Here is a 21,274-nt window from a genome sequence, read left to right on the forward strand (position 1 = left end):
CACATCTGAAATTCAAGCACTTTTCAATCCTTGAAAAGACAATATTAAAATTCAAGCATTTTCAAGGATTTCAAGCACCCATACGAATCGTGATAATTATGATCAAGGAACTGACCTCCCAGCCCATCGTTCCTTCGGTGGTGCTAGTTTCAGTCATTATGCAAAGATCGGGGAAACCTGCAGTCAGCTGAGACTGAACAGAATCAACTTTTGGAGGTTCACTGATGATGTGACTGCTCATAGAAATAGCAGGATGAATTATCAAGTGAACGAGGCTATCAGCTTCAGTCAAATACTCCAAATTGGACAGCAATTTGCAGTGCAAATGGAGAAATTCAATCTTTTTCCGTGTTGAAACTAGAAACCACAAAGGAATTGAGGAGATAAGAAGAAGGGATTTCAAGGGTATGCAGTTTTTTCACCTGTCACTAGATGGAGTTAAAGGTTTGAGGTACTAACACATTGCAACTAGTGAGTGTGCATTAGTGATGAGCTCTCACAGCAGCCAGAGTGTTTTGCTTGGTCTGTATGTGTATATGAACTGCCGGTGTGTGTGAGAGAGACAGAAACATACGCTGAGTGCAGTAGAGTCCTGTCCATCCAGGGCTGCAGATACACTCTCCATCTGTAGCGCTGCACTGAGCTCCATTGTGACAGTTACATGTGTGGATGCAGTCAAGGCCCCATGAGCCCCAAGGACATGCTGCCAGAAGCACACAAAAATAAGTGCACAAAGACACATACAGTGCACAGAGTATGCAATAAAAGTCAGCACACTCTTGTACAGCAACACTATAATGCCCCATCACAGCAAGTCAACGTGTCGTTACTAGGATTCACTTCTGCACATGGGCACTTTATTCTCTCCTCTTTTTTCTCTTTTATTCAATTCATCTAGACACGTATAAGTCTAGTAATATATAAATACATAATAATATGTCAAATGTTGCCACAGTGAAGACCAGACATACATTAGGATGCTGTGTGCCCTCATTAAACTTACAGATAATTGAGTGACTGTGGTAGATGCTCAAAGTAAGAAAGATAATTAATGTCAAAGCCACTCCAGTGACTGCCTTTAGGAAGGTTTTTTCTTCAGCTGTCTCTCACTGATCAACTAAAACACGTGGGGTGAATAACAACATACATTTTATTTGTTCTTTTGTGAAACTGAAGTTAATAAATGCTACGGTACAAAAACGGCTATAAACGTTTCCTCTTACGCTTAGAACAGTCTTCGCTGGTCCATCCAGGGTAACACTGACAGGAGCCATCGATGGGGTTACAAGTGCCATTATTAGTGCACAAGCAGGTCTCGGCACAGGCTTTACCAAACTTTCTGCTGGGACATACTGTGGAGACACATGCACAGACATGATGGGTTCATATTAGATTAAAAGCAATATTCTGCCAATACTATTATTAACACAACCTCCTTGTATTTTGGATGTATTTGGATGTAGTTCAACAGTTTGACAGCAGACAGACAACAGCAAATAGAAGATAACTGGTTCAGATATCTGTTCCTGTTGTTTTTCATAATTCATTTGCTCAGCTTCTACCCATATGCCGCGAGTATGTCAAGAATGCTGAACATTCGAATCATCTCCTGTGAGATCACAAGGACGCGAGCAAAACTGCGTGTTTTTACCAAAAGAAAGTGGAAGTCTGGTGGATTTCAGTCCTGGTTAAAATGATGACACGTGTAGTAACTGGTGGTGCAAATGCAGTGTATTACTAATTGATACTTTTAATAAAGAAGCCGGGAAAAAAGTTCCTCTGTAGATTTAGCACGGTCAGTCTCTTCATGCAGTCCAAGAAACAGTGCACGACGCTGCCCTCAGGGCTCTCCCTGACCCGATCATCAGTTGCAGTACAAACGATGATTCGTCATGGCCCTCTTATTTACATGTTTCTGTTTCTGGACACATACTTAGAAGTACTTCAGTATTCAGCTCTTCAGTATACCCATGAGTGAAGAAGACAAGTAGATTGTTCTGATACTGTAGAAATAATACAGAAAGAAAAAAATACTCAGAAAAGTTCTGAGAATTTCAAATTCTGACATCCCTGACAAAGTAGACCAGTTCCCAAACTTTACACAGTGCTGTACAAAGCAAAGCCTGTACAACATTCTTATACAATATACACACAATATACAAGAAAAGATCCAAAGTACATATTTTATAAACACTACAACAAAAAAATATTCATTCATAATTTAAACATTCTTCATGATGGAAAAAAGACACAAAAAACTGAAATATTGAGGGAAGAATAAAGGGGCCAAATATACTTGGAAAATACAAGTGTGTGGTAATACTGGGAAGAGCCCAAAGGTAGATACTAAAAGGGAGAATGTGGATATGATCAATGAGAATTAAAAATCTAATTTCACACAAAAGAAAACATAGGTTATCCAAACTGGGCAACGATGACCTTCTGCTTCACTTAAATGTTCAGTACAAAATGATACTGTTAATTTCACTTTGTGCTTGTTTTTAATTTGATGGGAATTCCCATTCCAACACTTTCAAAGCGTTTTACTGCTGCTATGAGTTTGGACATGAAAAAGAACATCTCTAAAGCCCGAATGCTGGAACAAGCTTTATCCAAAACTGGTTGCTTTTGCTGACAATGGAGGTTTTGGATGCTATCAAATCCTATTTCTCAAGCTTTAAGTTTTCCATCTTCTTGATGTTGCTATCACTTGGTATTGATATCACTATCACTAGGGCCTTCTTCCTTTGTTTTTTCACCACTACAATGCCAGGTTGGTCAGCCATCACCAGTTTGTGTGTATATGGAAGTCCCACAGGATCTGAGCTCAGTTATTCCCGATCACCTTTGGGGGCTTATCCCATTTTGCCCCCGGAACTTCCAGGCCATACTCGGCACCCCCATATGTGCTTATTGTGAAGAATAAACCTGTGACCACAAGGAGTATTAGGAGGTATTTCCCTAGTGGAAATGCAGAGTTGCTCTGAGGCAACAGACTGGTAGGCGTTTTGTGAGCCCCACAGCGAGGAAATCAATTGGCCTACTGTGGAAGAGGTCATGCTGTAGCAAAGACGTCACATCCCAGCGGCACTGACTTCCCACATCACGAAGACCCTCGATCAGCTCCGACCTATAGTCAGGCCGCCTTCACTTTACTTACCAGCCCCACCTCATAGTGACGTCATCTACCTACTCCATCATGTCTTCACCAATTTGGACCAGCCAGCGAGCACCGTGAGGGTCATGTTTTTTTCCAGTGCATTCAACACTATCAGGCTGACCCTCCTAGCTCAACGACTCAAAGCGATGGATGGTGGATGCCCTTCTCGTGCCCTGGATTATAGACTGCCTGACAGGAAGGTCATAATATGTGTGTCTTCAACACTGTGTGGCTGACAAGGTTATCAGCAACACCGGGGAGCACAAGGGACGCTCCTCTCCCCTTTCCTATTCACCCTTTACATCACGGCACAGACACCTGCCATTTTCAGAAGTTTTCTGATGACTCTGCGGTAGTTGGATGAATAAGTGGAGGTGATGAAACAGACCACAGGGAATCAGTGGACATGTGGTGCAAGCAGAACCATCTGCAGCTCAATGTGACAAAGACCAATGAAATGATTGTGGTCCCCGTTTCCATCCATATAGTGGAGGACTATAAATAACTTGGAGTACACACTGACAACAAACTGGAGTGAGACAAAAACACCACTGAACTGTACAGGAAGGGCTAGCCCTGTCTCTATTTTGTGAAATGGCTGAGGGGTTTTTTAACATCTGTTGGACAACGCTCAAGATTTTCGATGAGTCTGTTATGGCAACTGTGACACGCTGCTGCATGGCTGAGGGTTCAGATATCTATTCCTGTTGTTTTTCATAATTCATTTGCTCAGCTTCTACCCATATGCCGTGAGTATGTCAAGCTACCATTAGCAAGTATATGTAATATAGTATATATATATATATATATATATATATATATATATATATATATATATATATACAGTGGGGCAAAAAAGTATTTAGTCAGCCACCGATTGTGCAAGTTCCCCCACCTAACATGATGACAGAGGTCAGTAATTTGCACCAGAGGTACACTTCAACTGTGAGAGACAGAATGTGGAAAAAAAAATCCATGAATCCACATGGTAGGATTTGTAAAGAATTTATTGGTAAATCAGGGTGGAAAATAAGTATTTGGTCAATAACAAAAATACAACTCAATACTTTGTAACATAACCTTTGTTGGCAATAACAGAGGTCAAACGTTTACTATAGGTCTTTACCAGGTTTGCACACACAGTAGCTGGTATTTTGGCCCATTCCTCCATGCAGATCTTCTCGAGAGCAGTGATGTTTTGGGGCTGTCGCCGAGCAACACGGACTTTCAACTCCCGCCACAGATTTTCTATGGGGTTGAGGTCTGGAGACTGGCTAGGCCACTCCAGGACTTTCAAATGCTTCTTACGGAGCCACTCCTTTGTTGCCCGGGCGGTGTGTTTTGGATCATTGTCATGTTGGAAGACCCAGCCTCGTTTCATCTTCAAAGTTCTCACTGATGGAAGGAGGTTTTGGCTCAAAATCTCACGATACATGGCCCCATTCATTCTGTCCTTAACACGGATCAGTCGTCCTGTCCCCTTGGCAGAAAAACAGCCCCATAGCATGATGTTTCCACCCCCATGCTTCACAGTAGGTATGGTGTTCTTGGGATACAACTCAGTATTCTTCTTCCTCCAAACACGACGAGTTGAGTTTATACCAAAAAGTTCTACTTTGGTTTCATCTGACCACATGACATTCTCCCAATCCTCTGCTGTATCATCCATGTGCTCTCTGGCAAACTTCAGACGGGCCTGGACATGCACTGGCTTCAGCAGCGGAACACGTCTGGCACTGCGGGATTTGATTCCCTGCCGTTGTAGTGTGTTACTGATGGTGACCTTTGTTACTTTGGTCCCAGCTCTCTGCAGGTCATTCACCAGGTCCCCCCGTGTGGTTCTGGGATCTTTGCTCACCGTTCTCATGATCATTTTGACCCCACGGGATGAGATCTTGCGTGGAGCCCCAGATCGTGGGAGATTATCAGTGGTCTTGTATGTCTTCCATTTTCTGATGATTGCTCCCACAGTTGATTTTTTTCACACCAAGCTGCTTGCCTATTGTAGATTCACTCTTCCCAGTCTGGTGCAGGTCTACAATACTTTTCCTGGTGTCCTTCGAGAGCTCTTTGGTCTTGGCCATGGCGGAGTTTGGAGTCTGACTGTTTGAGGCTGTGGACAGGTGTCTTTTATACAGATGATGAGTTCAAACAGGTGCCATTCATACAGGTAACGAGTGGGGGACAGAAAAGCGTCTTACAGAAGACGTTACAGGTCTGTGAGAGCCAGAGATTTTCCTTGTTTGAGGTGACCAAATACTTATTTTCCACCCTGATTTACGAATAAATTCTTTACAAATCCTACCATGTGGATTCATGGACTTTTTTTTCACATTCTGTCTCTCACAGTTGAAGTGTACCTCTGGTGCAAATTACTGACCTCTGTCATCATTTTAAGTGGGGGAACTTGCACAATCGGTGGCTGACTAAATACTTTTTTGCCCCACTGTATATATATACTACTATGACTACTATGGATCAAAGCATACAAAGAGCATATGATTAAGACCAGGAGAGTTCAGAGAGCATAACTTTCAGGAGAGGGACTGCTCACTATTTCCCTGTTGATCATCTATGAAATGAGCACACAATTAATTTTAATTATCTATGCTGTGGCTCTCTGGTGATGCCATTCTGTCCTTCTTTACAATAACTTGGTCCAGGGTGAAATGCCTGAGTGACTTCTTGAGGGATTATTCTGAAACTACAAAATGTACACATATTCATATTCCACACAAGAGTAATCCCCTGACAATATCCACCGAGTGCATTTTGTGAGGAACACGTGTAATTTCAAATGCATTGCCTTGTTACTTTTTATGTCAATGTCTGAGCAAGTAGTGATGATGTAGCAGTCAATAATATACTGAAATGTTACCAAAACTCTGTCCAGTGTTTTGAAATATTACATCAGACAATTCACATGCATTAGTCTATACAAGCTCAATTAAAAGGATTAAAGAACCTCTGCATCACTCTAGAAAGCTATTGTTTTTAATGACTCCTTTGGCTCTAACAAGGGAGCCCTGGTATCTGTGCATTGTATGTCATGTACTTTGTGCAGCAGCTGGAGGAGCAGCATACACTGTACACCTGGATATCAGTATAAAGACAACAAAGATGACTTTACAAAATACAAATATTGTGTATTGCATTTCCACTTGGATATGATCCGGATTGGAAGTTCGCGGATGACACCACAGTGGTTGGACTCATCTCAAGGGGGGAGGAGTCGGACTACAGAGATGAGGTCAACAGACTGACTGAGTGGTGTTCAGTTAACAACCTCCAACTGAACACCACGAAAACTAAAGAACTTATCTTGGACTTCAGGAAGGGCAGAGCAGACCCGGCCCCACTTTACATTCACGGGAGCTGTGTGGAGAGGGTACACTCCATGAGGTTTCTGGGCGTGCAGATCTCTGATGACCTCTCCTGGACTGCAAATACTACAGCGGTGGTTAAAAAGGCCCAGCAGCGTCTCCACTTTCTGAGAGTGCTCAGGAGGAACAACCTGGAGGAGAGGCTGCTGGTGACATTTTACAGAGCCACCATAGAGAGCATCCTAACGTACGGCATAACAACATGGTATGCAGGGTGCTCAGCTGCAGACAGGAAAGTACTGCAGAGGGTCATCAACACAGCCCAGAAGATCACTGGCTGCTCTCTGCCCAGCCTGGAGGTCACTGCAAACTCTCGGTACCTCAGCAGAGCTGGCAATATCATCAAGGACCACTCTCACCCCAGCAACCAACTGTTTGAACTATTACCGTCAGGCCGACGGTACAGGTCACATAAAACCAGGACAAACAGATTCAGGGATAGCTTCTTTCCCAGAGCTATCACCGTAGTAAATAAGCACAAAAACAATTGAACCTATTCCATACCGTCACTGTCATTATATTATGCTGCTATTCATACTGTCATTATATTAATGCTGCTATCCTGTATATATTGTACATACTATTGTTTGAGTACTTACGATTGTTGTTTTTTTTGTACTTTTTATATTTTACATTTATATTTATTATTGAAACTTGCACCAAGGGAGTGGCACTCCAATTTCGTTGTACTCTGTACAATGACAATAAAGGCTATTCTATTCTATTCTATTCTATTCTATTCTATCCAAGAAAGACAGCTGAGAGACAAAGCTGATGACGAAAATCAAACAATCCCTGCTGATGAATAAATAAAAATAACAAGTCCTGCTGATGTTGACCTCTAGCTGCCAAGTTCAGCCAAATTCAGCATGATGAACCTTGTTTGGGGGGATAAAACTGCGTTCTGTTTTTGCCTACTGTTAGCTTTCTTGTGTATACATATAGTATACAGACATAAGCTACCATTAGCAAGTATATGTAAGACAGCATAGACATACTACAAATTTCTATTTGTAACTGTTGAGGCCTTTACAGACTAAACAGAGGCTCAAAGATGTAGCACACCTCTGCACACCTCCCTCAGCTTGTTCCTCATCTGTGGGTGAATAACTGTTGCTATAATTCTGGACCAGGCCGTCTCACTTCTTCTCAGTAGTAAAGATTATTGTGGGAGACAAGGCGGTGGCAATAATAAGGTAGAAAATGAACAAAGGTTGTTAGAGTTTCTATTTATTGTTGTAAAGAAAGGGAGAGGTTTTTCATCCTATTCTCCACCTGCATGCGTTAAGCAAGCGTCTGCAGTCTTACAAGTTTAAGATGCTAACACTTTTGAATGGAGTTGACTAAAGATACTGGGTTACAACAACTGATCTAAAACTACACTGACTTACTTTCTTGGTACAAGGGTCACCAAAGCAGGCATGTCCACATCTTTCATTTGGTACAGTTTCTTTTCTGATGCAACCAAGGGGGATTTATGCCAGTGGCTGGACTCAAACTGGCCCCCTTTCATTTGCCAAGAAACCTGCTTACTTTTATGTGGCTGTATACTTAGACCACAGCCAATTTGTAAGGTCTGCACTCAAAGTTGTAACCTACAGATACCAGGTTCTGCCTTTTGGGTTGTCTGTCACTTCTCAAACCCTCACCAAATGTTTTGAGGCAGCGTTAGTTCCCCTCAAAGACAGCGGTATTCCTGTCATTTGGATCAAGCTAGTGCAGGATGCTACAGAGAGAAAGCGGCAATGCAACTGTTGTTGGATCTGTCACACAATCTGGATTTCTCAGTGACCTTTCAGTAAAGCTTGCTACCCTGACTCAGTACTTGTTAGAAATGTGGGCTCGAAATACGCTCACCTTTCAGCCACGTACATTTGCCAGGACACCGAGTGCCATGTTTCATGTCAGCCTCGCTTATTTTCAGTTGGGATGCTGATTGGGCTCCCAAAGGATTTTAGCTTTTTAATTTCTTTGCTGTTTTTCTTGCTGCTCAATCTTTTAAGCATAAGAATGTTTCAGTGCTGGACTGTCTCACACTATCGATTACCAAAACTTGCTTATTGGCTCTTCACGCTTGGAGGGAGCCCAGGCTGCTGAGCTAGGAGTCTGCAATTGGAAAGGTGTCTTTTTCCAAGGTCATGTCCACAGACACCTCTGCAAGGGGATGGAGCTGCATTTCCTGTGTTATGTTGATTCATTCAGGATGTGTATTTATTTGACCATTTATTTGTCTGCTAAGCGAATCCAGCCAGAGGTAAAGCTCTGTTTGAACACAGGGTCTCCCACTGGGTTGTGGAGTCTCCCTAGCTTACAGAACCACCAGTGGAATGGGTGATATTTGTGCTCCGGTCGTCATCACTGTGCTTTTGTTTAGTTCTATTACTTGACCGTGATAGTGCAAGTCAAATACTGGTCGTCTGACTCCAGTTCTGTGGCTGCTATGTGGGGTGTGTATATGTGTCACATACTGTATGTGTTGTGCCAACTAAAGTGATTGGAAGGGAACAAAATGTTATGACTGTATCTTTTGTTCCCTGAAAGAAAGGAACAAAATAAAGCCCCAGGTTTGTCCATCGACAGCTGGACTCGGATGACGGGGTGTATATGTGCAGTTATCTTCAACCAGGATACACACAGGTGTGTTTTACCTCTTCTTCAGGGCATTAAAGTTATAGTTCGTCACATTTCATCTCTTTGGACAACTTCATTCTTGCCTTTAAGTCTTGTGAAATACCACTTTAACATTTTTAAAAACAAAAGCTAGTCTGTGCCATTTGAAAGTGCTAAAATAATAAAATAAAGCCACACAAACATTCTGCTCCCTCGTTTGTTTTTGCATTGTTTGTGTGGGTGGGTGGGTGGTCAGATGCTACTGAGCATTTTTTCTGTACAGCTGCATTATAATGCAAATGTGGTCACAAAAATGATTAAAGAAGTAAGATTTATGAAAATAACAAAAAGTCTATAGAATATTACTTGTGAAAAACGACAGAACAAAACCCAGTTTTTTATTTTTTGTGATTTTCACATTTTTGATGTTGAATTTCATTTAGTGTCTGAGCTTTTAAAACATGCATAAGAAGCTGGATTGTGTTGGCTGCCTAAGGGTAAAACGTCTTTTAAAACATGTTTTGAAGTTTTTCATTTAAAATGCAAGACTGCAAAAGAGGAGAATGTGTATGTTTCCTTGGTCCTATATTCATATTAAACAAATAAAGAGGCAGGGAACGCTGTTTGATTGCTGCTCACACTGACATTATGGACACTGAAATTAAACCTCTATTTCAAAAAAGCACTCGGTGTTATAACAATGATCAAAGGTTTAAACGTAGCCAGTGTGTTGCTGTGTATTAAGGTCCATTAAATAAGAAGTGGGTTTTTTCTTCTTCAAGCAGGACACCATGTGTGATATGAAAAATATGAGGTAAGTAAAACCTTTTTTATTCCTAAAGTTATATTTAGGACAATGTCTCCTGTAGTTATTACCTTATGCCACATACTATCCACTAACAGAGTAGCTAACAGTAGGTTAGTAGCTAATGTTAGCTTAGCTAATAGTACTCAGAGTAGCCACAAAATTTAAGTAAGGTTGTCGTGACATAAGCTGAACATTATTATTGTAAATATGGATAGAGAACTAGATGCAGCAAGTTACACACACACACACACACACACACACACACACACACACACACACACACACACACACACACACACAAATTCCCACAGTAATATAAACTGTCAGATGATGAAGTAAAATACAAATTATATCAAAGCAGCCATAAAAATAATAAAAAGGAGAACCAAAGTTCAAGTAATGCAGATACCTGTGAGTTGTAAAGTACTGAAGTACAGTACAGAGTAAATGTTGATCACCTTTTTGAATGAAAATGAGATGGAGACTCACCTAAACTAAGTGCTAGTTGATAAAAGCTGAGGTCAGTCTGCTTTAATATTTTTAATTATGCACCACACTGAGTTTTGTAGTGTGGAAGCGATATCTGCAGCAAACATGGGGTGCACTAGACCATATTGATTTAAAAGCTTTTGTGAAATAAGGTGAAATAATATAATAATGTATAATAAATATTGCATTAATTAAAATGTTCAAAGGTTGATTCTGTTCATCTGGACGTCGCGTTATCTGGGAGAAACGTTTCGTCACTCATCCAAGTGACCTCTTCAGTCTCACTTTGGAGATTTATTTTCCTGGATGATTGAGAATGCATCAAGACATTAATTAAAATGCATTAACATGTAAAAATCTTAAAACAAAAACTTTTTTACAAGCCAATAAAACTCTAGTCCACTGACCTTAGGGTTGTTAGGTTACTACTTAATTATTACTAATATTAATAAAGGTTTACACCATTGTAATGTCTTGTTTTCAGCATCACAAACATTTTGCATCAAAGTACAGGTCAAACTTCAGAATGATGATATGCTTGGGTGTTTTCATTACAGCCACTCATTCTCCTTTAAAGGCTTAAAGGCAACATCTCCTTCATTCACTTGCAGATTTAAAACTATTCAGATTCAGAAGACTTTATTGTTCCCCAAGGGGCAATTAAGAGACTGACGTTGCCGACCGTACAGACAATACCATCTATGTTGGAGACAAAACACTGTCAGTGCTCCTGTTACGATCAGCAAGCCTGAACACAGAGTACAGGTACATTTCAATGCCTTAGAAATTTCTATTGCATAGACATTTTATTTTATTTGACTTTGACCTTTGACTGTACTTATTATTTATGTATTTTTGCATTTAAAAAAATGTTTTCGTTCAAAAATATCATTTTAATATGGCACATAAATAAAGTCAAAGGGTTTAGTTTTTTGACAGATGACCACTTCCTTCTGTTTTTTCACTTTTTAATATTTTATTGTTGCCCATTAATAAAAACATGATGGAATAATTACTCGATTACTAAAATAATCAATAGCTGCAGCCCTACTGAAAAGAGCTTTCAAAGACTTAAAGGTGTGACCCAATACTTTTGTCTGCATAGTGTTTGTAGAATTGAGGAAAACAACTGTGGGAACAGGTTTCTCTCGGGGAATTACCTGCACTACAAGGGTATACTGTTATTTGTTAACACTTTCACATACGCTGTTCTTTTAAGATCCTACATATCCTGTTTTTTACATTTACCGGTCAATAACATATTTAGCTGCAAAAGGTTATCCAGCAAGAGAACAGGGATAGAGCTGGACTGGCACTTCAGGCAGTATAAAGCCTCAATGCTGGACATCTGATTTATCAAGCCTCACCCAGTTATCTATGGGCTGCTCAAAGATGCAGTGGCCAGCAGAATGGCTAATGTAGGACAGGGCATAACTAAGGCTGTCCTCATGTTTAATGATGATGAATATTTCAAAGCACACTCCTCCACTGCCTCTATTTAAAACTCGACTTAGCAACAGACCTTGAACCAACTGGGTTCACAGGAGGATGAACACCTATTCAACCTACTGAGAAACCAAGCCAGACTAAGATATTGATGTAAAGGAGGAGGCAACAAAAAGATTATTGAGATAAAATGGTTGAATACTTTGCACTAAAAGGGACTAAGAATGAGTTCACTTGGTAGATTTTCCACTGAAACGCCAACAGTCAAGGGCTTTGCTTTTGAATGCAGAGCTTGCATTCTGACCTAAAGCTAATGAGGGATGTCAGTGTTTTACAAAAACGGCTGCGTTAATAATGTCAGGAGGCTGACTGCAGTGATTATATTGGACGCCAGCTCTGTTCTGGTGCTGTGCCTACGTAACCATTAAAACACTATGAAAACACTAAGAATACAGGTTTGGACAGCTTTCTTAATACATTTAATTCATTTTAAAAGCATATTTTATATTTACTCATGCTATCTTTGTCTAGAATAAAAATTGGTTTGATGATCGGAAACATGGAAGTGTGATGAATCTCCAAAAAATTTGAAATTAGCAAGGAGGTAAATACTTTTGACAGCACTATGAACAGATAGATGAAGTTGCTAACCTCAAGAAATCCTCCCAGTGGCTAGAAAAGACTTATTTAAAAGACACTACAGATCCAGTGATCACGGTAGCACAAGAACAGCACCACATCCATAGGGGCAGAAGTCTACCACAGCTGACCTCTATCTTGGAGAACAACCACTACACACTGTCCATGTCAGTTTTGATAAGCTAGCAAAGTTTCATTTCTTTTCACCTTCCAGACTGTACTTAGTTTGTAATTGAAGTATAAACAGGGCACCAACTCTGAGAAAAAAAGACTATGGAACCCAATGACAGGTTCATCCATCCATCTTCTTCTGCTTATCTGAGGACGGGTCGCGGGAGCAGCAGCCTAAGCAGCTTGTCCGGGGGAACACCATGCTTTCCCAGGCCAGCCAAGAGATATAATCTCTCCAGCGTTTCCTAGGTCTGCCCCGGGGCCTCCTCCCAGTGGAAGGTGCCCGGAACACCTCACCCAGGAGGCATCCTTGTCAGATGCCCGAACCACCTCAACTGGTTCCTTTTGATGTGGAGGAGCAGCGGCTCTACTCTGAGCCCTCCCGGATGGCTGAACTGAACTGAAGGGAGAGGCCAGCCACCCTTCGGAGGAAGCCCATTTCTGCTGAACCCATCCCTGACCCGGAGTGGGCTCTCCACCCTTTTCTGGCCCAATGAAAGGTGCTATATGCACTGATGTGGACACTAAGTCAACATCAGTGCAATATCATCAGCAGAAGACAGCTACGATCAAAGCTGGAGATTCAAAGGCAACAGCACAGTGAAAACAATAGTGAGAATAATGGACAAACATTCTCTATACACACACACACACACACACAACTATATATATATATACACATATATAAATATATATATCGTATCAGGGGGCGTTGGGGCTTAAGAGGTTAATAGCATTGTTTCTTCCTCCCCTCAGCAAGTATTGCTAGTCTATCTATCTCAACGTCCTGTTAAGCACACTGCTTTTTGCTGTTTTCCCTCAGAAGCTCAAAATCTAGCGCTTTTCAGTCTGTGTCTAATCTATATCATTTCAGTCTATACCAAGCATAGAACAGCAGTTCCTTCATTACACATAAATGACTATTGTATAGAAAATATTGCATGTTAGTCTATTGCACACTGAAATGTGGATTGCATATAGAAATATATATCATACTGGATACATTTGATTTTGTGTGTATTTTACTGATGTTGTTTTTCGCCATCAGTCTGACTGTGGTGGGAAAGAAGCTGTTGTGGAAGCGTGTTGTGTGTGTGACAGACTGTCCACTCTGCTGCATCTCTGGCTGTATCCTGATTGTTTTGGTGCAAAGAGGGTGTGACCTGAAGCAACACATCATCAGAGACCTGACTATCTCTGATGATGTGTTGTTCTCTTTTCTTACAGCGCTCTGTGTCCACTGATGGAAGATCCGTTCATATAATCCTCTCTGCAGGCTTTATGACTCTCTGGAGAGTTTGTGGCTGTAGTGAGACTCAAAGTAGCCACCAACCAAGAACCCCCAGCTACCTGACAGAGTTTCATTAGTGGAAATGCTTGTAGATGTGAACACTGCTCTACGCACCATCCCCACTGGCAGTATCACTGAAATCTTAAGTACTTGGGTATTCCACAGGCCAGTGGGAATGATTCAAAAATACATGAAGTTCCACATTTCATGATGAAAAAAAGAGCATCTGTAAATACATCAGAAAGACGGCCCTCAGAGATTGCCTCAGACAGCTGAAGACAAATGGTGATGCTGAACAGGAAGAGGAATTCATGGACATGGACAACCAAGTCCCTGCATGGGATTACAATCAACAGATAGATGAAGTTGCTAAGATCAAGAAATCTGTCATGGTTTGTGTCTCTGTGTCTGAGGAGCGTGTGGGATGCCCCGGTGGCCACCCTCAGGCTGGGCCATCACCTTCACACCTGCATCCCACTCCAGGCGACTATTTAACTCTGCACAGACGGCTGCTCCACGCCAGTCCGTTAGTCACCCCTCAGTGGTAACTTGGCTCCCCGCAGAGTGTGTATCCAAGTGTTGCTTGAACTGTGTTAATTCTATCTCCATGTGCTCAGGTTACTGTCTGGTGTTTCGTACCTGCCACCTGCCTGCTTGGATCTCTGAGTGCACCACCTCAGAGTCCCACGGTCCGGCTCTGGCCAGATTGCTATAGCCCTGTCTTGTTGTGCCTCTCCCTTCCCCTGTACACGGACCTTTTCCCCTTTGTGTTGCAGCCTCCCAATGACGGCTTCCCTGTGTGCTTTGTCCTCCTGGTTTTCTTCAGTTCGGCGATTTCGCCTCCCTTGGTTGTTCCGGGTCACCTTTTTTTAAATAAATAAAACCTGTACTTGCTCACTCTGAAGTGTATTGAGTTTGCTTTTGGGTCCCGCTTGTGTGCGCGACCTGCGGTTAATGACACTTATTTGTAATTATGAAGTGTTTCTACTTCTGTACTTCTGAATTACTTTTCAATGGAATCAGACAAACTGACCTTCATTGCAGAGGGAGCCAAAAAATCCAGCGAGACATTTGCAGTGGCCGGTGATGTGGTGGCATGCCCCATCGCTGTGGACACACTGAGGACACATCTGACTGCAACGATGGCCATAGAAGCCAGGAGAACATGCTGTGGAGGAAAAATCCACATTATGGCTCATCATGTGCACTCTGTGATGCTGTGTGTACTGGGAATAGCGTTCTAGCCATTCCCTCGTCCCATGGGTCAGCCTGTTAGCTGTATTAGTTTTGATTTGTTTTTCCTTCCCACACAGGAAGGACTCATAAGTCTTCCTCTGGCCTTTAATTTGCTTTAATTGACGTAACTCTAATTACTCTAACTGGCAAGGCAACCCTCTTCCCTCATGCTACAGGATTTTCCTCATTATGATAATTGTGTAAATTGTGAATCAAGAGAGCTTAAATGTATTACTCTGATGCCAAAAGAAGCAGAAGAAACGGTCATACAAACACACTCCATGTACTCACTCTATGAGCATCATCAGACTTGGGCTCGATTTCAAGCAGATGCAACATGAATGAGTTGCAGTTATTTTCTTAAACAAAATAAATGAACTTTAAGCTTCAGTTTCACTGGGCCATTACCATGGGAATTTAGACTCTTAATTTCAGAACACCAGCATCACCCATTAAATAAACCACCGTGTACAGGTTAATATGCAGGGTGACACACAGATCCCTAATGCTAAAGTCAGTAAAAATGGCGATATCCTTGTGGTTATTTTCACCCTGACTGAAAACAAGCCTCAAAATTGATTTCTGTAAAACTCTGATGTTTTCTCCTCCTCTGAATCTTTACAGAAGAGGTGGAAGTGCCAACATAACCCACAGCATCCCTCTGGCCAGCCACGAGGACTGTTTCTGTTTTCGTAAGACAAATGCTGCGATCATTAAATTTGCTAATTAGTTCTGAAACAAATTTTACACAGACTTTATTTCAAAGACCTGCGAAGAAGTTACAAACTGGAATAACAAAGATTATCCAGTAGAAACAGTGCACCAGGTGGCAGCTATCACTTTATTCTAGTGCCGTTAATCTCGTTAAAATGACGTTAACGGCATAACCGCATTAACGCGGTAAATCTCCGTTAGCAAGTTAGCGCCCCGTGCGTGGGACTGCACGGCGTCAACGCGTTAGCAAGGTTCACTCGTTAGCACGTTAGCGCTGTCCAGCCCCATGCACGGGGCAATCTGGGCTAACGTGCTAACAGAGATTTACCGCGTTAATGCAGTTATGTGGTTAACGTCATTTTAACGAGATTAACGCTGACAGCAGTATTTTATTCATTTCTCCTTTTTTACTAATTGTATAGGAGTCTTGTTAATAGTACTATTTGTAGTTTCTATTTAAAGCAAAATGTCAGGACTGCAGCTGTGGTCGAGTGAGTACAGTACACGACTGCAGAAACGTGGGTGTGAAAAATAATCCCTTACTTCTTCTGCAGTTGGTGCCCCGGTAGCCTGGAGCGCACACACAGGTGCCGTCCTCTGGAGAACAGGAGCCCCCGTTCTCGCAGGTGCAGCTGTAGGAGCAGTTGGGTCCCCAGCGACCCTCCTCGCACACACTGTCACAATGGACACCTGCACAAAATACACACAAACACACACAATGTAGGCTATAGTAAAGCAAACAGCTTTATTCTGCCGAGCGCTGAGCTATGAGCTCTTAAATAAAGTCAAACTGGCATTCCTAACACAGAGGTTCACATGTCACTTAAAGGTGAAAAGTGAGACGGCAGGGTGATAAAAAAAAAAAAAAATCAGCAGAGATGAGTAGAGTTCTCACAGGAACTCAGCTAGCAGTTAACATAATGCTGTACTAGCAAACTGTGGGCTGTAGTAAGTAAACCTGGTCACCTTCACTTAATTGATGTCTTCCAATTGGCCCCCGATTGTGATATTTGTGATATCTGTTGATCGATGTAATGTTTAGACACTTATTCAGCATTGGAAATGTCAATAAACTGTTATTTAGTTCATTATATTATAATCAGGCTGTCTGCAGGTTTTTGTGTTGTGTGTGTTAGTCTAAAACAAAAAGATGGTAAACTGGTGTGCATGTAAAGGTGATAACTGGCATTGTGTTCAACAAAACCAAACATGCTTTTAATTATTTTGCTGTCTAAATATTCATTTGTGTGTGCACATGTATGAATAAATGTCAGTTTATATGAATAAACACATAAAATCTCACAAATACTACCCAAGACTTTTCCCTGTCTAATTCTTTGGTAAAGTGTCTCCGTCTTTCATCAGTCTTGCATGTGTGTGTGCGTGTGTCCTGAGGGGCAGCAGTCTGTCTGCACAAAAACTGGTCTGCACAATAGTTCAGAGCCCGTACGGCTCACAGGGGACAGTCTGACGGAATAGAAACAGAGAGTATGTGTAAATACAGTACACGTCTCACTTCAGCCTGCAGCTCATTAGAAACTTTCTTTGACATTTAACATTTCTTTCAGACATTATGATGCAATTAATAACATTCTAACATCTAAACTTAACTTAAAAAGTAAAGAAATGTTTGTTTGGTCGATTATTTCTTTGTTGTAACAATCCTTCTTTTCAATAGATCGTAGAGTGCTGCTGGAAAGTCAGTTTATTTCCCTTTACATCCCTAAGATCTCTTTAAATAGTAGAGTTGTGTATGTGAATTGCACCCCTGAAAAAACTGCCACCGAATCTTCTCAGCCAATGCCCAACAGCTTATTCTGTTATTGACTCTTGATTTTGAGCTGGTACTGCAGGTGCTGGCTGTCAGGTTCCTGATTGGCCCAGATTAGCAGCACCTTTGAACGCGGACTCAGCTTCAATGGTGAGCTGGTGTCTGCTTCAAACATGTCCTGTTTATAATTATATCTATGTACCTCTATCCTTCAACAATGCATTCATATGTAGTGGAATGGACAAATAAAATAAAGGATATTTTCTTCAATCTTTCATTTTTATAGTATGACTGCTTATGTTTATATATACCAAATTTTCCAGTGCTTGAGCCTACAATAATAATTAATCTTATCGTATGTTATCTTAAAATCACCCATTAGAATTATTTTTTCCGAACACTAAATCAGTCACAAAAATCAAATCAAAACTCCAAGTGCCAGCTGGACAACAGATAACAATAAACTGCTTTTTCAGTTATCTGTTGTCCATCGATGGTTAATTCAATCAGTTCCAGTTCAGTTCAATTTTATTTTATTTATATAGCACCAAATCACAATATTGTTATGTAGAGACAGTAATACAGAAAAACCCCAACAATCACAGGGAAGGAAAAACTCCCTTTTAACAGGAAAAAACCAGCAGAACCAGTCTCAGGGAGGGGCGGCCATCTGCCGTGACTGGTTGGGGTTGACGGGGAAGGAGACAGGACAAAAGACATGCTGTGCTTCATAAGTTGAAGATTGCTGCTGCTGCTCGTCCATCCTGTCTTGAGAATTCTGACAGGACGACTCGGGTGTGTTGATTCCTTTAAACTGACGTATTCATCCCGCTGTAACCAGGTTTCCTTCAGTCAGAATAAACTGATGTGTTGATCAGTTATTAAATCCTTTACTAACAGGGACCTTATGTGTACTGATCCACATTTAAGTGCTTTATCTTTGGTGCAGTTGAGGATGCTATATTGTTATTTAATTTCATTTGGAATTGTTTTTTTGTGAACAGACATAGTTTCTGCAGGGATGCAGCTCTGGATCATAACAGGAGGAAGGACGCTGCAGAGATGGTGTATAAGACTCTGCTTCCTGGTCCCAACTCTGGATAAATTTGGTCAGACTTCTACAAATGAGAGCTGCTCCATCTAAAGGGGGATGGGTACCATCTCTCCTAACAAGACCACGTTTTCCCCAGAAAGTTGTTCGGTTTACACTTTACTCTCTGCAGACTTTTTAAATTTGATCTCACTGAGTCAGAGTGTAAATAATCACAGGAGAATCTTTGGGGTCTTTAATTGATATGCACTGTATTATCTTTCAGCTTCACAGACTCTCACAAGTCTAATTGTCATTCATAGTTATTACCTGAACTGTAATTACACAGGCTTACTAATTTCAGTCTAACGCAGATATCTGGTGTTTCTTTGTTTCTTCAAACTTCATGTAGTCGTTAACTCTAAACTTTGATCTATCTATTCATCAATATGTTGAAGTTTCCCTCAATGTCAATTCATTATCAGTTTTCCCTCTGGCAGTGAATTAAAATGTCCTCTCCATATTCATCACCTCTCATATTGATCCTCTCTCACCACAAGTTTACTAATTGACAATTAGTGGATGAAACAAGGAGAGGTACAACTCGAACATGACAATTAATAAAGTAAACAAGGGCACGGTGAAGTGTAATATCACTGCTGAGGAGAATGTTTGTGTAAAAAGGCTCTCTTGAAAGGTGCCTTATCCGTGGGAACATTTGTAAAGTTGAATTATTGAAAACAGCTCAAACTCATCCAAGCTTGAACGTCCCTAGTTTTAGAATTATAGGTTTGAATCTGCTGTGTGTTTGTCATATCGATTTGTAGTCTGAATTCATACCTTATTGTTGTCTGCACCCTTCTCCTCTGTCTTCTATTCCCCATCCATGTTTTATTTTATTCTCCTCTACTGAATGTGTGTTGAGGTATTTTCCATAACTGCTCCAGCTGCCCTCATTTCAGAGGGTCTAGATATGGCCCATGATCCCATGTCCCCTGAAGAGGCCAAAGGTCAAACTAAAGTGCATTTTTTAAGCTCTTCTGGAGTGTTTTTGATGAAGATTCATCAGTTTCATTGGATAGTTTTCAACGAAGTTGTTCTTCTCTGAGACCATGTGACTATAGAATAATTTTTAAACCCACTCTCAGTATATTTATTACTTTGTTGTGCACCTTCGATTTGATCTTCCAAGGGCTGGTTTTAGAGAGACACGAGACGCACGACAGCTTAAATAAAACTAATACAGTGGTCGGATTTCAGGTAAATTCATCAGTGGTACAAAGTCACTATGTTGACTTAAACACCATTAAATGTACCAAAAAATGTAATTATTCAGTGCCATCAGCCAGCAAGTGTCATTGATTGCTACCATGGAAACACTAATGCCAGGGGAATGTATCATGGGTATGGCATAGGTCTTACACAATAAGCTGCAAAATGAAGAAGAAGCTTCTGAAGAAGCTTCTCGGATGAGAGGTGAAACGTCTTCAAGCAACTTAAAGAAGTCCAGACGCTTTTCTTTGCAAGCTCCTTAGACTACGATGACCTGGATGACTGAGTAGCTTCACAGACACCTGCCTGTGAAAGTGTCACACGTGGTTTATAAAGCACTTTGAGTGCTCGAGTAAAGTAACAATTTCATATAGTTCATATTCATATTGCACCAAATCACAACAACAGTCACCTCAAAGTGCTTAATGCTTCTATGTGAAGACTACAATAGTACAGCTAAACCCCAACAATCAGACGACCCCCTTTGAGCAACTTTGGTGAGACTGGGAAGGAAAAACTCCCTTTTAACAGGCAGAAACCTCCAGCACAACCAGGCTGACATAAGCTTTGTCCAAAAGGAACGTTTTAAGTCTACTCTGAAAAGTAGAGCTGGTGTCAGTCCCCCAAATCCAAGCTGGGAACTGGTTCCACAGAAGAGGAATCTGAAAGCTGAAAGCCTCCCAATTTACTTTTTAATATCCTAAAGAACAGAAGAAAGACAGCAATCTGAGAGCGGAGTGCTCTATTGGGGTGATATGGGCGGTATGGAAAGATGGGCTCTGATTACTCAATATTATTTGCTATATAAGAACCAGTCCGTTTGCCATTTACATAATGTTTCAGCACAAGATATATGTTACATTACTGTGCTCAACATTAGGCCCACTTTTTCAAAGATCATGTTTCAATCCTTCTGTTCACTCTTTAGCTGAAAAAAGTAAAGGAAAAGACAAATGTGATTTTTTTGTGATATGTGTATATTCAATGTTGGGTCAGTGAACTATACGTTATAGAATAGAATTCTATAGAATAGAAAAGTGCTATATAAGAACCACTCCAAATGCAATGCAAGTGGTGTAAAGCACCCAGCTACTGGACTCTAGAGCAGTGGAGATGTGTTAGAGCGGTTTCTGCAAGGCAGAACTTTTCATCCGGGTCTAGTCTGACCTCACAAATGTTTAATAGAATAGCCAAAAATTCCCATGAATACAGGAAAACTTTGCCACAAGACTGGAAGCTGTTATAGTGAAAAAG

General features: G+C 41.1%; 1 protein-coding gene across 4 annotated transcripts in view; it reads right to left on the reverse strand.

Annotated features, from left to right (window-relative positions):
- Window positions 1-21,274, reverse strand: part of LOC113034360 (multiple epidermal growth factor-like domains protein 11) — a 265,441-nt gene that overhangs the window by 23,215 nt on the left and 220,952 nt on the right. For all 4 annotated transcript variants that reach the window (XM_080299954.1, XM_080299959.1, XM_080299956.1 and 1 more), the window contains exons 15-18: window positions 16,491-16,637; window positions 15,031-15,165; window positions 1,224-1,352; window positions 575-703 (exon numbers count right to left, since the gene is read on the reverse strand). In XM_080299954.1, coding sequence (XP_080156080.1) covers window positions 575-703; window positions 1,224-1,352; window positions 15,031-15,165; window positions 16,491-16,637 — 540 coding nt within the window. The remainder of the gene's footprint in view (window positions 1-574; window positions 704-1,223; window positions 1,353-15,030; window positions 15,166-16,490; window positions 16,638-21,274) is intronic.

The sequence above is a fragment of the Astatotilapia calliptera genome, chromosome 1 (assembly GCF_964374335.1).
Source record: "Astatotilapia calliptera chromosome 1, fAstCal68.1, whole genome shotgun sequence".
NCBI lineage: Eukaryota > Metazoa > Chordata > Actinopteri > Cichliformes > Cichlidae > Astatotilapia > Astatotilapia calliptera.